Source organism: Stomoxys calcitrans, chromosome 5, assembly GCF_963082655.1.
Source record: "Stomoxys calcitrans chromosome 5, idStoCalc2.1, whole genome shotgun sequence".
NCBI classification, from domain to species: Eukaryota; Metazoa; Arthropoda; class Insecta; order Diptera; family Muscidae; genus Stomoxys; species Stomoxys calcitrans.
This window is the reverse complement of record NC_081556.1, coordinates 123,116,672-123,133,352: the sequence shown is the minus strand read 5'-3', so window position 1 is coordinate 123,133,352 and position 16,681 is coordinate 123,116,672. Positions and strand designations below refer to the sequence as shown.

The following is a 16,681-nucleotide window of genomic DNA, read 5'->3' as shown; positions in this document are numbered from 1 at the left end:
GTCAGTTGGGATTGTAAATGGACCAAATCGGTTCATGTTTTGATATAGCTGCCATATAAGCCGATCTTGGGTCTTGACTTCTTCAGTCTCTAGAGGGCGCAATTCTCGTCCGATTTGACTGAATTTTTCCACGTAGTTTTTTGGTATCACTTCCAAAAACTGCGCTTAGAATGGTTGAAATCCGTCCATGTTTTAATATAGCTGCCATATAGACCGATTTTGGGGTCTTGACTTATTGAGCCTCTAGAGGGCGCAATTCTCATACGATTTGACTGAATTTTTGCACATAGTGTTTTGATATCACTTCCAACAACTGTGTTATGTTTGACTCAAATCGGTTCATAATCTGGTATAGCTACCATATAAACCAATCTTGGATCTTGATTTCTTGAGCCTGTATAGGGCGCAATTATTATCCAATTTGGTCGTATGGTTAAAATCGGTCCATGTTTTGATATAGCTGCTACATAAACCGATCTCCCGATTTGTCGTCTTGGGCTTCTAGAGGGCTCAATTCCTATCCGATTTGGCTGCACGTTGCGTTTCGTTGTGACTTTCACCACCTGTGCCAAGTATGGTCTAAATCGGTGTATGACCTGGTATAGCTGCCATATAAACAATCTTCACATCTGGCTTCTTGAGCCTCATGTAAGCCCATTTACCACCTGATTTGATTGAAATTTTGCACATATCGATTTGGTATGATTTCCAATAATTCTGCTTAATATGATCTAAATCGGTTAATAACCTGATATAACTGCCATATAAACCTCTCTGCCGATTTTAGTTCTTGAGCTTTTAGAGGGCCCCGCCAATACGGGATAACTATGAGCACCACACAGGCTGGAACTTTGAGCTCTGACTTGTGTGGTGTCCATCGTTATCACGGGAAGCTAAACTGAAAGCTACCGGGCGAGTTCACAGGTTGCGGATGGTGGAAAACTGAGTTTTTATGTGGAGTAGCTGCAAATGCGGCCGCGTGCAGTCTGCGATTTTCGAGAGGAGAGTCTCAGCGAGGACCAAGTAAAGTTGTTTTGGTATGATTTCCAACAACTGTGGCTAATATGGCTTAAATCAGCCCATAACCTGATATAGCTGCCATTTAAACCGATCTTCCTATTTGGCTTTCTGAGCCTTTGTAGGGCACATTTATTACTGGATGTGCCTGAAACTTTGGATATATTGGGTTGCCCAAAAAGTAATTGCGGATTTTTCATATAGTCGGCGTTGACAAATTTTTTCACAGCTTGTGACTCTGTAATTGCATTCTTTCTTCTGTCAGTTATCAGCTGTTACTTTTAGCTTGCTTTTGAAAAAAAGTGTAAAAAATGTATATTTGATAAAAGTTCATTCTAAGTCTTATTAAAAATGCATTTACTTTCTTTTAAAAAATCCGCAATTACTTTTTGGGCAACCCAATAGTATTTGAGATGATCATTCAAGTACTTGTCACATGTGATCCATCGTGGAGGGTATCTAAGATTCGATTCGGCCGACCTTGGCACGTTTTTACTTGTTTTGATTTATTATTTTTTAGCAGATTCCATGGTAGTGGTTATCAAAGGTTGAACCGTGACGAACTTAACACATTTTTAACTTTTATTTGATTTTATTGCTATTAATAAATAATTTGTAATAACAGCTTTTAATGTACCCACTATTATTAAAACTACATTTGCGTTTTCCGCTATTTTAATTTCACAAATTATTTCTGGACAACGAAACTAGAAACATAGCAACACACATACATAACGATTAGCAAGAACAAATGTACAGATACGTTAAAATTCTATTGAACTTGATTGATGGAACCCTAAACCACCACCTCCACCACTACCACCACTACGACCACTACCAACACCTCCACCACTGCCAACACCTCCACCACTACCACCATCTTCACCACTAACACCACTACCACCACCTCCACCATTACCACCACTACCAACATCTCCACCACTACCACCACCTCCACCACTACCACCATCTCCACCACTACCACCACTACCACCACCTCCACCACTAGCACCATCTCCACCACTAGCACCATCTCCACCACTATCACCACCTCCACCACTACCACCACCTCCACCACTACCACCATCTTCACTACTACCACCATCTGCACCACTACCACCACCTCCACCACTACCAACACCTCCACCACTATCACCATCTTCACCACTACCACCATCTTTACTGGTACAGATGCGTTGAAATTCTATTGAACTTGATTGATTGACCACTAAACCACCACCTCCACCACTATCACCATCTCCACCACTACCACCATCTCCACCATCTCCACCACTACCACCATCTCCACCACTATCACCATCTCCACCACTACCACCATCTCCACCACTACCACCATCTCCACCACTAGCACCATCTCCACCACTATCACCACCTCCACCACTATCACCACCTCCACCACTACCACCACTATCACCACCTCCACCACCATATGTAGCATTGTAAACGTATTTGAGTTACATGATTCTCTAATCTGAATCAGCCCTTTATAGACTTGGGCACAATGGATCCGGACACATTGTAGTATCCAATTTGTAGCTGATGTTCATAAAATAACACAGACGTATTAAATTGAGCATGTGGCGCATACGGAGGAATTAAGTCATTGGTGATTATCACATTTGAGTAGTTATACATAATATTCTAAAAGAGCGGAGAGAGAGCGAGAGACAGAGAGAGAGAGAGAGAAAGTGAGTATATGTCACAAAAATAGTTTTTGATATGTTACAGCAACAAGTACCTCTTTAATGGGACATGTTAAGGGAAAATTACTGCTCCGTCGAATTTCGACGAGAATATTCCTGATCAGTGGCATACGCTGGATGCTAGACATTACGTCACAAATATTTATCCTAAAATCAATGAATTTTACCATTCGATTCATTTTAGGCAACTTATAGTGTGTACATATAGCAACTTCAGCATTTCGATGCAATGGGCGATGTAACTCGACCAAGCCACTAAAACTGTAGCGATTAGGGGCCAGTCGGCTCACATTGCAAACGAAGGGATTTGCTAGTTCGGGAATGCGATCGCAACGAACATAGTGGATCTCCAGATTTAAACGTTTTTTAGCGCCCTATGGGAATTGTAAATGCTTAAAAATTGCTTAAGAAACACACACCGACAATAACTCACCAATATTATTTGTATTGCGAACACTACGATAAGTGCGAAAATCAATTTGGACAGCATTTTAAATCGAAATTTTTGTACTGACTATGAAATTCTTTGGTTAAATGTAAGGGTGATTGTGATTTTAAAGTGCGGTAATTGATTTTTATACCCCGTCATGGATGGCAAAAAAGTATTATTCAATAATTATAGAAAAAATTAGCGAAGTTAGCCCTTGCCGTAGCAACGTTACTCTCCCAAAACGGATTGTATTAGCGAGCTAAAGGGTGTTTAATTTGGATGGGCCACATTTTTATGCGTTCCTCTTTCACCATGGAGCACCATGCAGAGGCGCTCTCAAGGACCAAAATGGGCCGCACTTGACTTGGCTGCTTGACGTTATAATAAAATATCACGTTCAAAATTTTAGCAAAACCGGATAAAAATTGTGCCCGCTTAAAGCTCCAAAAGAGCGTACAGGTGATAGGTTTATATTGGAAATTTATCAGATATGTACCATACTTATGACGATTGTTGGAAGTCATAACAAAACACTATGTACGGGATTTCTGAATCACAATAATTTAGTTTAATATTTTTTTTTCATTCAATTAGACGGACAGACGGACGGACGGACGAACGGATGGACGGACAGACGGACGGGCTAGATAGACTTAAATGACATGACGATCAAGAATATATATACTTAATGGGGTCTCAGACGCATATTTCGAGGTGTTACAAACAGAATGACGAAATTCGTATACTCCATCCTATGGTGGAGGGTATACACCATAGGATGGGGCATAGGAATTTCGTCATTCTGTTTGTAAAACCTCAAAATATGCGTCTGAAACCCCATTACGAACATATTGGGTTGCCCAAAAAGTAATTGCGGATTTTTCATATAGTCGGCGTTGACAAATTTTTTCACAGCTTGTGACTCTGTAATTGCATTCTTTCTTCTGTCAGTTATCAGCTGTTACTTTTAGCTTGCTTTAGAAAAAAAGTGTAAAAAAAGTATATTTGATTAAAGTTCATTCTAAGTTTTATTAAAAATGCATTTACTTTCTTTTAAAAAATCCGCAATTACTTTTTGGGCAACCCATTATATTCTTGATATTCAAGTCATTTAAGTGTATCTAGCCCGTCCGTCTGTCCGTCCGTCCGTCCGTCTGTCCGTCCGTCTGTCGAAAGCACGCTAACTTTCGAAGGAGTAAAGCTAGGCGCTTAAATTTTCCACAAATACTTTTTATTAGTCTAGGCCGGTTGGGATTATAAATGGGCCATATCGGTCCATGTTTTGATATAGCTGCCATATAAACCGATCTTGGGTCTTGACTTCTTGAGCCACTAGAAGCCGAAATTCTCATCCGATTGGAATGAAATTTTGCACGATGTGTTTTGTTATGATATCCAACAACTGTGTCAAGTATGGTTAAAATCAGTCCATAACCTGATATAGCTGCCATATAAACCGGACTGGGATCTTGACTTCTTGAGCCTCTAGAGAAAGCAATTATTGTCCGATTGAAATGAAATTTTGCTCGATGTATTTCGCTATGACTTCCTACAACTGTGTCAAGTATGGTTCAAATCAGTCCATAACCTGATATAGCTGCCTATAAACCGATCTTGGGTCTTGACTTCTTGAGCCTCTAGAGGGCGCAATTCATATCCGATTGGAATAAAATTTCGCACGACGTGTTTTGTTATAATATCCAACAACTGTGTCAAGTATGGTTCAAATCGGTCCATAACCTGATATAGCTGCCATATAAACCGATCTTGGGTCTTGACTTCTTGAGCCTCTAGAGGGCGCAGTTCTTATCCGATTGGAATGAAATTTTGTACGACGTGTTTTGTTATGATATCCAACAACTGTGCCAAGTATGGTTCAAATCAGTCCATAACCTGGTGTAGCTGCCATATAAACTGATCGTGGGTCTTGACTTCTTGAGCCTCTACAGGGCGCAATTGTTATCCGATTGGAATGAAATTTCGCATGACGTGTTTTGTTATAATATCCAACAACTGTGTCAAGTATGGTTCAAATCAGTCCATAACCTGGTATAGCTGCCATATAAACCGATCTTGGGTCTTGACTTCTTGAGTCAATAGAGGGCGCAATTCTTATCCGATTGGAATGAAATTGTGTACGACGTATTTCGCTATGACTTTCAACAACTGTGCCAAGTATGGTTCAAATCGGTGCATAACCTGATATAGCTGCCATATAAACCGATCTTGAATCTTGAATTCTTGAGCCACTAGAGGGCGCAATTCATATCTGAGTTGGCTGAAATTTTGCATGACGTATTTTATTACGACTTTCAACAACTGTGCTAAGTATGGTTCAAATCGGTTCATAACCTAATATAGCTACCATATAAACCGGACTGGGATCTTGACTTCTTGAGCCTCTAGAGAGAGCAATTCTCCTCCGATTTAGCACAAATTTTGTACAACGGCTTCCCCCATGGCCTTTAATATACGTGTGCAATATGGTCTGAATCGATCTACAGCTTGATACAGCTACCATATAAATCGATCTCTCGATTTTGCTTCTTGAGCCCCTACAAGGCGCAATTCTTATCCGAATGGACTGAAATACTACACCATGTTCTGCATTCAATTTATTTTTGGTCCGAATCGGACTATAACTTGATATAGCTCCAATAGCATAATAGTCCTTATTCATTATTCTTTGTTTGCCTAAAAAGAGATACCACGCAAAGAACTCGACAAATGTGATCCATGATGGAGGGTATATAAGATTCGGCCCGGCCGAACTTGGCACGCTCATGCTTGGGTTAAGGCTGGAAAAAGCATTGCTGCGTGCACATATGCAAGTCGTCACTTATGTGTTGTGTCGGACTAACATCCCCCATACTGACAGAGACCCACCTTGACAAATGATATTCGACCCTTCAACATCCAAAGACCGACCATCTGGTTATTGGGACTAAGGATCAGGGGCAAACTTCTCACAATGAGTGCAGCCCGATTCAAGTTTTTAAGCTAAATGATAAGGGGCCTCCTTTTTACAGCCGAGTCCGAACGGCGTGCCGCAGTGCGACACCTCTTTGAAGAGAAGTTTTATATGGCATAGTACCTCACAAATGTTGTTAGCTTAAGGAGGGTAAAGCCACCGCTGAAATTTTTTTCTGATGGTCTCGCCAGAATTCGCACCCAGGCGTTCAGCGTCATATGCGGTCATGCTAACCTCTGCGCTACCGTTTCTTCCAGACGTTTTCTCATTAAATTCAGTATAAGTACAACATACCAAAGCATGGACTTGGAACCCTTCACACCTTAAATGGCCGATTAGCAATTCTAAACAAATGACGAAACGCGCCCCATAGTGGTTGGTGTGTATTGCGATTTATGGCTTTCCTTTTCCATTTTCAAAGAAAATCTTTGATCATTGAGCACGTCTCGAAAGAAAAACAAAAAAATTTAAAAAGAAAAAGTCGGCAGGGCCAGGCTGGGATTTAAATCTGGGCACACGGAGCAACAGCGAGCACCGTTGCCGTTGTCTAGCGTTAGAAGCCACCAATACATCTTCCAATAGATGCACAGAATCATATGTATACCATGGGAATAGCGTAATTGTGTAGGCAAAAAAACTGCCATTACACAAAGACACATGCATTGGGAAAAGTACAGCTAATAGAAAAGGTTGTCGAGCGTGGTTAATGTGGTATTTATATCAAAGAGGGGTTTTCGCAATAAATTCGGTATAAGTGCAACATATTAACGCAGGTTCTTTGAAGGCTTAACACCTAATATGGCCGATGGGTTATTCTAACCAAATTACTAAACGCGTCCTATTGTGGTTGGTGGGTATCAATACAATACAACTTCAAACAGATGTGTATACCATGGGAGTATCGTAATTGAGTAGACAAAAACTCTGCCATTACACAAAAACCCATGCATTGGCAAAAGTACAGCTAATAAACAGGGTTGTCGAGGGTGGTAAATGTGGTTTTTATATCATTGAGGCGTTTTCATAACAAATTTGGTATTAGTACAACATATTAACCCAGGGCTTTCGAAGCCTTAACTTCTGATATGACCGATGAGTAATTCGCATCCCATAATGGTTGATGATCTTCGCTCTAACTGGTGAAAAAAATTTAAAAAGAAAAAATTCTGCAGAGCCCGGCCGGTATTCAAACCTGCGCACACGGAGCAACAGCGAGCGCCGTTACCATTGTCTAGCGTTAGAAGCCATCAATACATCTTCCAACAGATGTGTATATCATGGGAGTAGTGTAATTGAGTAGAAAAAAAACCTGTCACTACACAAAAACACATGCATTGGGAAAAGTACAGCTAATAGACAGGGTTGTCGAGCGTGGTTAATGGGGTATTTATACAAAGATAGGTTTTCGCAATAAATTCGGTATAAGTGCAAAATATAAACGCAGGTTCTTTGAAGGCTTCACACCTAATATGGCCGATGGGTTATTCTAACCAAATTACGAAACGCGTGCCACAGTGGTTGGTGGGTGTTGCGATCTCTGGCTTTCCTTTTCCGTTTGCAAGGCAAGAGCTTCGATCGTGGAGTTCGTTTCAAAAGGGAAACAAACAAAAATCCTAAAACAGGTAAAAAATTTGAAAAAATTAAAAAATTTTATTTTTAAAAATTTAGAAATGAATGTACAACTCAAACTTGATTGTTGAAAATGACTTCAATGGCAAATCGCTCCTTTCCATTCAAGTTAACCTGCAGCTTTGCAAAGTAGTTACCAGCCAGAAAAACAAAAACTGGATTACGAATTGACACAGTCAAATTCCTCACTATGAAATCATGCTAGTTTTGAAGATATAAAGGCTTTTTAGAAACTGCGCAGAAAAATTTGCTGTTGCTGCTGCATGCATACTCACATTCATGGGACAGCTATGATTGAAATTGGTATACCGTTCAAAGTTTTTATATATCGTGCCAAAGGATCGATTTGATTGGCGATTGAGCAGGAAGCCACATAAATCCCAAGTATTGTTGATTACCGTCATGGGTGGGGAGCCTTTACGGCCTACTGCATAACGAAACGTAATGTGTGTAATGGGTAATTGGAGGAAATGTATGTGAGTGTGTAATGCTGGAACACTTTTAAACCTTGGGGCCAGTTCGCATACATTGATGGTCAAAAATTTCGGATCCACCGACCTGCAGGTTATTTTTGTCATGGTTATTTTGCCGCAGTATGTCTAAAATGGACTTGTAGTAGAATTTTCTTTGAGCTGGAAATGGGGGATGCTACATTACCATTTGTATAGAGAGGATTATTAAAAATTTTTTTTAAAAAAGCCATTTCTTCTTGGGTACCACTCAAAATCTGTTAGGCAGGGCCTCTAGATTTAGTTTGTAGTTTCAGGTTTGGGCTTTTGATATTAATGCATGAGTTTTATTATGTTTTTATTTTTAGTACAATAATATTGAAATATTGCAGCAATTAATATTGATGTCTATACCATAAAACAATAGAAAGTTAAAAATAAATTTGAAAAATCAAACCATTGTTGTATAGGATTACATTTAATAGCGGTGGAAGAGGCTTGTATATAGAAAACAAATAACCATTGAAATTAATGCCTGCAATTAATTTAAAAATGGAATGGCTTCAATGACGAAATTGATTGACTAATCGAAAATAACTTCAATTAAGAAGTTAAACGGTAACCACCACCGTGGATTCCTCTAAAATGTGTTTTTATTAAATCTGTCTGTTATATCGGAGAATTCAAATATGGGACAAAACAAACAGAGAAGATTGGTGAGGGGGAAAAAGTGTCACAAGCGATATCTCTACCCATTTTCAAATGGCTGATTTTTTACTAGTTTTTTTTTTTCGATTCTATCCCACTATGGATCGGTTTATCTGGGATAAGCCGGAACCGATTTGGCCCCTCTACAATAACAAAAGACCTCTATTGGAAATCGAGCCCACGACTGCGCACTGGCAACCAGATTAGGCTACCAACTCGGCTACCGGGGCGCCCCGCTTTACAAACTCCATAATGCTGCCTAAGATAAAATATGCTCATCAGTTTGATGAGAAACTTTTATTTTGCGGTCCAATTTTGTTTTATTGTGTCATTTGGTTTACAATTGAAAACATTTGATATTTGAAATTTTAAGATTCTTTCAATTGCCTTATATTTGATTGTTGATTATTATGTCTATGGTGAATCGCTTTATCCCATCAATGGTAGTCTCAACTTTTGCAAAGTAGTCACCAGGGAAAAAAACGAAATTTGGATTTCCATGGGGCACAGCAAATTTTTGTATGATAACATCATGCTGTATAGAAAACAAAAAAACAAAAACTGATATTTAAGAAATTACAAAAAAAAAAAAAAAAGTAAAAAGGCATTAAGTTGGAACGGGCCGAACTTTGGGTACCCACCATTTATGTATAAAATCTACCATTCATCAAAATCCGGTGAAAATTCCATTCCTTATGTCCCATAGCAGTTATATCGAAATATTGGGTTGCCCAAAAAGTAATTGCGGATTTTTTCAAAGAAAGTAAATGCATTTTTAATAAAACTTAGAATGAACTTTAATTAAATATACTTTTTTTTACACTTTTTTCTAAAGCAAGCTAAAAGTAACAGCTGATAACTGACAGAAGAAAAAATGCAATTACAGAGTCACAAGCTGTGAAAAAATTTTTCAACGCCGACTATATGAAAAATCCGCAATTACTTTTTGGGCAACCAATATGTTCCGATTTGGACCAAATACTTATAAGTACAAGTCATTGTTCTATTGTGTATAACAAAATATTGGTCTTTTTAATGGCTATATGTAAAAATAAACCCATCTGAACCATATACGACACGGATATCGAAAAGCCTAACATTAGTCACTGTGACAAATTTCAGTGAAATCGGATAATAAATGCACCTTTTATGGGGCCAAGACTTTAAATCGAGATACCGGTCTACATCGCAGCTATATCCAAATCTGAACCGATTTGGGCCAAGTTGCAGAAAAATGTCGAAGAGCCTAACACAACGGATTGTCCCAAATTTCGGAGAAATCGGATAATAAATGCGCCTTTTATGGGCCCAAAAGCTTAAATCGAGAGATCAGTCTATATGGCAGCTATATTCAAATCTGGACCGATCTGGGTCAAATTGAAGCAGGACGTCGAAGAGTCTAACACAACGCACTGTCCCAAATTTCGGAGAAATCGGACAATAAATGCGCCTTTTATGAGCCCAAAACCTTAAATCGAGAAATCGGTCTATATTGCAGCTATATTCAAATTTGGACCGATCTGGGCCAAATTGAAGCAGGACGTCGAAGAGCCTAACATAACTCACTGTCTCAAATTTCAGTGACATCGGGCAATAAATGCGTTTTTTATGGGCCCAAAACCTAAAACCGAGAGATCGGTCTATATGGCAGCTATATGCAAATCTGGACCGATCTGGGCCAAATTGAAGCAGGACGTCGAAGAGCCTAACATAACTCACTGTCTCAAATTTCAGTGACATCGGGCAATAAATGCGTTTTTTATGGGCCCAAAACCTTAAACCGAGAGATCGGTCTATATGGCAGCTATATCCAAATCTGGACCGATCTGTGCCAAATTTACAAAGGATGTCGGAGGGCCTAACACAGCTCACTGTCCCAATTTTCAGCAAAATCGGATAATAAATGTGGCTGTTATGGGCCTAAGACCCTAAATCGTCGGATCGGTTTATATGGCAGCTATATCCAAATCTAGACCGATCTGGGCCAAATTGACGAAGGACGTCGAAGGGCCTAACGCAACTCACTGTCCCATATTTCAGCAAAATCCGATAATAAATGTGGCTTTTATGGGCCTAAACCCCAAACCGGAGGATCAGTCTATATGGCAGCTATATGCAAATCTGGACCGATCTGGGCCAAATTGAAGAAAGACGTCGAAGGGCCTAACACAACTCACTGTCCCAAATTTCGGCGAAATCGGACAATAAATGCGACTTTTATGGCCCCAAAACCTTAAATCGAGCGATCGGTCAATATGTCAGCTATATCCAAATCTGGACCGATCTGGCCCAAATTAACGAAGGATGTCGAAGGTCTTAACACAACTCACTGTCCAATTTTCATCAAAATCGGATAGTAAATGAGGCTTTTATTACGGCCTAAGACCCTAAATCGGCCGATCGGTCTATATGGCAGCTATATCCAAATCTGGACCGATCTGAGCCAAATAAACGAAGATGTCGAAGGGTCTAACACAACTCAATGACCCAAATTTCAGCAAAATCGGATAATAAATGTGGCTTTTATGGGCCTAAGACCCTAAATCGGCGGGTCGGTCTATATGGCAGCTATATCCAAATCTGGACCGATCTGGGGCAAATTAACGAAGGATGTCGAAGGGCCTAAGTCAACTCACTGTCCCAATTTTCATCGAAATCGGATAGTAAATGTGGCTTTTATGGGCCTATGACCCTTAATGGGCTGATCGGTCTATATGGGGGCTACATCAAGATATAGTCCGATATAGTCCATCTTCGATCTTAACCTGCTTATGGACAAAAAAAAGAATCTGTGCAAAGTTTCAGCTCAATATCTCCATTTGTATAGATTGTAGTGTGATTTCAATAGACCGACGGACAGACGGTCGCACATGTCTAAATCTTAGATTTTTACGCCGATCAAGAATATATATACTTTATAGGGTCGGAAGTGGATGGATATTTCGATGTGTTGCAAACGGAATGACAAAATGAATATACCCCCTATCCTTCGGTGGTGCGTATAAAAAATAGAGAATAAGATACAGAAATCGGTTTATGTGGAGGCTATAGCCATTTCCGAACCACTATAGATCGGCTCTATATCTAAATACGTACCGATATGGGCTAAGAATGTCAAGAGTATCATGAATATGTATAAGGGGGATGACTTTTTAACTTTTTTTTATAAAAATCAATTTGTGTTTGTTTGTTTGTTTGTGTGCTTCTTTTAGACTCAGAAAGGGCTGAACCGATTTTCTTGAAATTTTCACTGATGGTGCCCAGTGATCCCGTGGTGAAAATTGGGTACAAAATTTTTTTGATATCTGAAGGGGGAGTGGACCCTCCCCCTTACCCCCAATCTTCAGAAACGCCAGATCTCGGAGATGGGTGCTGCGATTTAAGCGAAATTTTGTGTGCTCTCATATAGTATCCTAAAAATAAAAATTTGGTATCCAAATTTCGGATGGGGTACCTAGGGGGGCCGCCCCACCCTAAACCTACCAAACACATATTAAGACCAATCACGACAATATGGGACTTAAATGAAAGGTATTTAAGATTAGAAAACGTATCTGATATCCAATTGTCGGACCAGGTGTTTGGGGGGACCACCCCAACCCCCCAAACCCCCCTAAATCGGACATATTTACCGACCACTGCAATGTGGGACTCAAATGAAAGGTATGTGCGAGTTAAATACGAATCTGATATCCAAATGTGGGATTACGTTTCTGGGGGTCCACCCCTTTCCCAAAACACCCGCCCAAACAGAACTTGTTTACTGATCGTGGGAATATGGGGCCAACTGTCTAGCGGACGTTCCTTATAGACTCAGAAATGGCTTAACCGATTTTCTTGAAATTTTCACTGATGGTGCACAGTGATCCCGTGGTGAAAATTGGGTACTACATTTTTTGATATCTGAAGAGGGAGCGGACCCTCCCCCTTACACTAATTTTCAAAAACCCCAGATCTCGGAGATAGGTGGTGCAATTTAAGCGAAATTTTTTTATGCTCTCATATAGTACTTAGATAAGTACAACCTCCACGCTATTGTGGTGCATAAAGCATAACAAACAACAGTTCTTTAATAGTATCTACAATGCTTATGATATTTAGTTTAGAAACATTTATTTTACATCCACTCCAATTGGCGTTTCACAAAATCTGTGCTATTTAATTTAAATTAAAACCATTTGATATGAAAAGTTTTTTTTGTGACGTTGAGCTTGCTTTAGTTTTTTTTGTTGCTTATGACGTCAATGGTGAATCGCCTTTTTCCATCAATAGTGGCAACAACCTTAGAAAAGTAGTCCCCAGGTACGAAGACGAAGATTTGATTTTTACTGGTCACGGTAAAGTTTTTAACAATTATTTCATGCTACAAAGAAAAATTAAAAGAAAAAATGTATTGATTGATTAGGAAAAAGAAAAGGCGTGCCACAACCAAAAACTAAATACGCTGAAAGCAGAACAAGTTAAAAGGCGTTAAGTTCGGCCGGGCCGAACTTTGGATACCCACCACCTCGGGTATATATGTAAACCACCTTTCACCAAAATCCAGTGAAAATTGCATACCTTATGTCCCATAGCAGTTATATCGAAATATGTTCCGATTTGGACAAAATACTAATAAGTACAAGTCATTGTTCAATTATTATAACAAAATATTAGTCTTTTTAGTAGATTTATCTGAAAATAAACCGATCTGAACCATATACGACACGGATGTCGAAGAGCCTAACATGAGTCTCAAATTTCAGTGAAATCGGATTAAAAAATTGACTTTAAATTGAGATATCTGTCTATATGGCAGCTATATGCCAATCTTGATCGATCTAGACCAAATTGCAGAAACATGTGGGGGGGCTTAACTTAACTCTCTGCCCCAAATTTCGGCTACATCGGACAATGGATGCGCCTTTTATGGGCCCAAAACATTAAATCGAGAGATCGGTCTATACGGCAGCTATATCCAAATCCGGATCGATCTGAGTGAAATTGAAGAAGTATGTCGAAGGGCCTAACACAACTCACTGTCCCAAATTGCGGCGACATCGGACAATAAATGCGCTTTTTATGGCCCCAAAACCTAAAATCGAGAGATCGGTCTATATGGCAGCTATATTCAAATCTGGATCGATCTGTGACACAATGCAGAAGTATGTCAAGGGGCTTAATATAACTCACTGTCCTAAATTTCGGCGACATCGGACAATAAATGTGGCTTTTATGGGCCTAAGACCGCAAATCGGAGGATGGGTCTAAATGACAGCTATATCCAAATCTGGACCGAACAAAGCCAAATTGAGGAAAAATGTCGAAGGGCCTAACACAACTCACTGTCCCAAATTTCAGCAAAATCGGACAATAAATGTGGCTTTTATGGGCCTAAAACCCTAAATCGGAGAATCGGTCTATATGGCAACTATATCCAAATCTGCATCGACCTGGGCCAAATTGAGGAAGGATGTCGAAGGGCCCAACACAACTCACTGTCCAAAATTTCAGCAAAATCGGATAAAAAATGTGGCTTTTATGGCCCTAAGACCCTAAATCGGAGGATCGGTCTATATGGCAGCTATATCCAAATCTGGACCGATCAGGGCCAAAATGAGGAAGAATGTCAAAGGGCCCAACACAACTCACTGTCCCGATTTTCAGCGAAATCGGATAATAATTGTGGCTTTTCTGGGCCTAAGACCCTAAATCGGAGGATCGGTCTATATGGCAGCTATATCCAAATCTGGACCGATCAGGGCCAAATTGAGGAAGAATGTCAAAGGTCCTAACACAACTGACTGTCCTAATTTTCAGCAAAATCGGAAAATAAATGTGGCTTTTATGGGCCTAAGACCCTAAATCGGCGGATCGGTCTATATAGGGGCTATATCAAGATATAGTCCGATGTAGCCCATCTTCGAACTTAACCTGCTTATGGACGTCCTACCGTCCGTCCTACCGTCCGTCCTACCGTCCGTCCTACCGTCCGTCCTACCGTCCGTCCTACCGTCCGTCCTACCGTCCGTCCTACCGTCCGTCCTACCGTCCGTCCTACCGTCCGTCCTACCGTCCGTCCTACCGTCCGTCCTACCGTCCGTCCTACCGTCCGTCCTACCGTCCGTCCTACCGTCCGTCCTACCGTCCGTCCTACCGTCCGTCCTACCGTCCGTCCTACCGTCCGTCCTACCGTCCGTCCTACCGTCCGTCCTACCGTCCGTCCTACCGTCCGTCCTACCGTCCGTCCTACCGTCCGTCCTACCGTCCGTCCTACCGTCCGTCCTACCGTCCGTCCTACCGTCCGTCCTACCGTCCGTCCTACCGTCCGTCCTACCGTCCGTCCTACCGTCCGTCCTACCGTCCGTCCTACCGTCCGTCCTACCGTCCGTCCTACCGTCCGTCCTACCGTCCGTCCTACCGTCCGTCCTACCGTCCGTCCGTCCTACCGTCCTTCCCTCGTACCATCCCTCCATCCATCTGCCGGTACCCTTAAGGCGTTTGAATGACCGAAGCTTTTCGTTTGAAGTTCCGATTTGCATGTTGGTTCAAATGGTACCAGAATAGACATAGCCCCCTTCGAAACCGATTTGTTGTATGGACTCCGTCGCCTTCTTAAATCTTTTTTTATACCCTCCACGATAAGATGGGGGTTATACTAATTTCGTCATTCTGATTGTAACTACTCAAAATATTCGTCTGAGACCCCATAAAGTATATATATTCTTGATCGTCGTGAAATTTTATGTCGATCTAGCCATGTCCGTCCGTCTGTCCGTCCGTCTGTCTGTCGAAAGCACGCTAACTTCCGAAGGAGTAAAGCTAGCCTCTTGAAATTTTGCACAAATACTTCTTATAAGTGTAGGTCGGTTGGTATTGTAAATGGGCCATATCGGTCCATGTTTTGATATAGCTGCCATATACACCGATCTGGGGTTTTGACTTCTTGAGCCTCTAGAGTGCGCAATTCTTATCCGATTGGAATGAAATTTTGCACGACGTGTTTTGTTACGATATCCAACAACTGTGCTAAGTATGGTTCAAATCGGTTTATAACCTGATATAGCTGCCATATAAACCGATCTTGGGTCTTGACTTTTTTAACCTCTAGAGTGCGCAATTCTTATCCAATTTGAATGAATTTTGGCACGTAGTATTTTGTTATGATATCCAACAACTGTGCCAAATATGGTTCAAATCGGTTCATAACCTGATATAGCTGCCATATAAACCGATCTGGGATCTTGACTTCTTGAGCCTCTAGAGGTCGCAATTATTATCCGATTTGCTTGTTTTTTTTTTTTTGTTTGGTCAGTTCCTTAGTTTACTTACATTAAAGGGACAACTATGATTGATGTTGGTAAATGAGGCAATTTGTTTGAACAAAGTAGCCAAGGCCCTGGACGATTTTCCATTTCTCAGAAATGCACAAAGATCCCAACTGTTGTTCAGCGCTATCAACGGAGGGGAGCCTGTACGTCCTACTACATATCGGAAGTGAATATTTGTCACCGGCAATCGAAGAAATCGTATGATTAGGGATATGCCTGGGATATTTTTGGCAGTTGGTGCCATTTCACACAAATCGAATCTTGAAAAGTTGGCATCATGTGTTTTACAGGTGACACTTTTAATGGTTACTTCGCCGCAATGGAGCTGAAATATGCCAAAAATATGTCTTTGATAGGATAGAAATATGTATGTGACTGTTTTGCTTGATTACCGTTTGAGTGGCTAAGAGAATTATGAAATATTTTAGAAAAATTTTCAACAT

General features: G+C 40.6%; 1 protein-coding gene and 1 long non-coding RNA gene across 2 annotated transcripts; one reads left to right on the top strand and one right to left on the bottom strand.

The window, feature by feature from the left end:
- Window positions 1–8,787: 8,787 nt before the first annotated feature.
- Window positions 8,788–9,300, top strand: LOC106092940 (uncharacterized). Its single transcript, XR_001222263.2, has 2 exons — window positions 8,788–8,936; window positions 9,002–9,300. It is a non-coding gene; the product is annotated as an uncharacterized LOC106092940 (long non-coding RNA).
- Window positions 9,301–9,316: 16 nt separating this feature from the next.
- LOC131997981 (uncharacterized) lies at window positions 9,317–16,681 on the bottom strand. The gene is made up of 3 exons (XM_059369927.1): window positions 16,631–16,681; window positions 16,240–16,563; window positions 9,317–9,463 (listed from the first exon to the last, which is right to left on the bottom strand). The coding sequence occupies exons 1-3, from the start codon at window positions 16,679–16,681 to the stop codon at window positions 9,317–9,319; spliced, it is 522 nt and encodes a 173-aa protein (XP_059225910.1).

Bases quoted from the DNA above. Each gene is read 5' to 3' on its own strand.
- LOC131997981 (XM_059369927.1), bottom strand. From the start codon at position 16,681: ATGTTGAAAATTTTTCTAAAATATTTCATAATTCTCTTAGCCACTCAA. The intron at 16,564-16,630 runs GTAATCAAGCAA...GGCATATTTCAG, and splicing joins TTCTCTTAGCCACTCAAACG to CTCCATTGCGGCGAAGTAAC. The intron at 9,464-16,239 runs GTAAGTAAACTA...TTTTCTATACAG, and splicing joins ATCATAGTTGTCCCTTTAAT to CATGATGTTATCATACAAAA.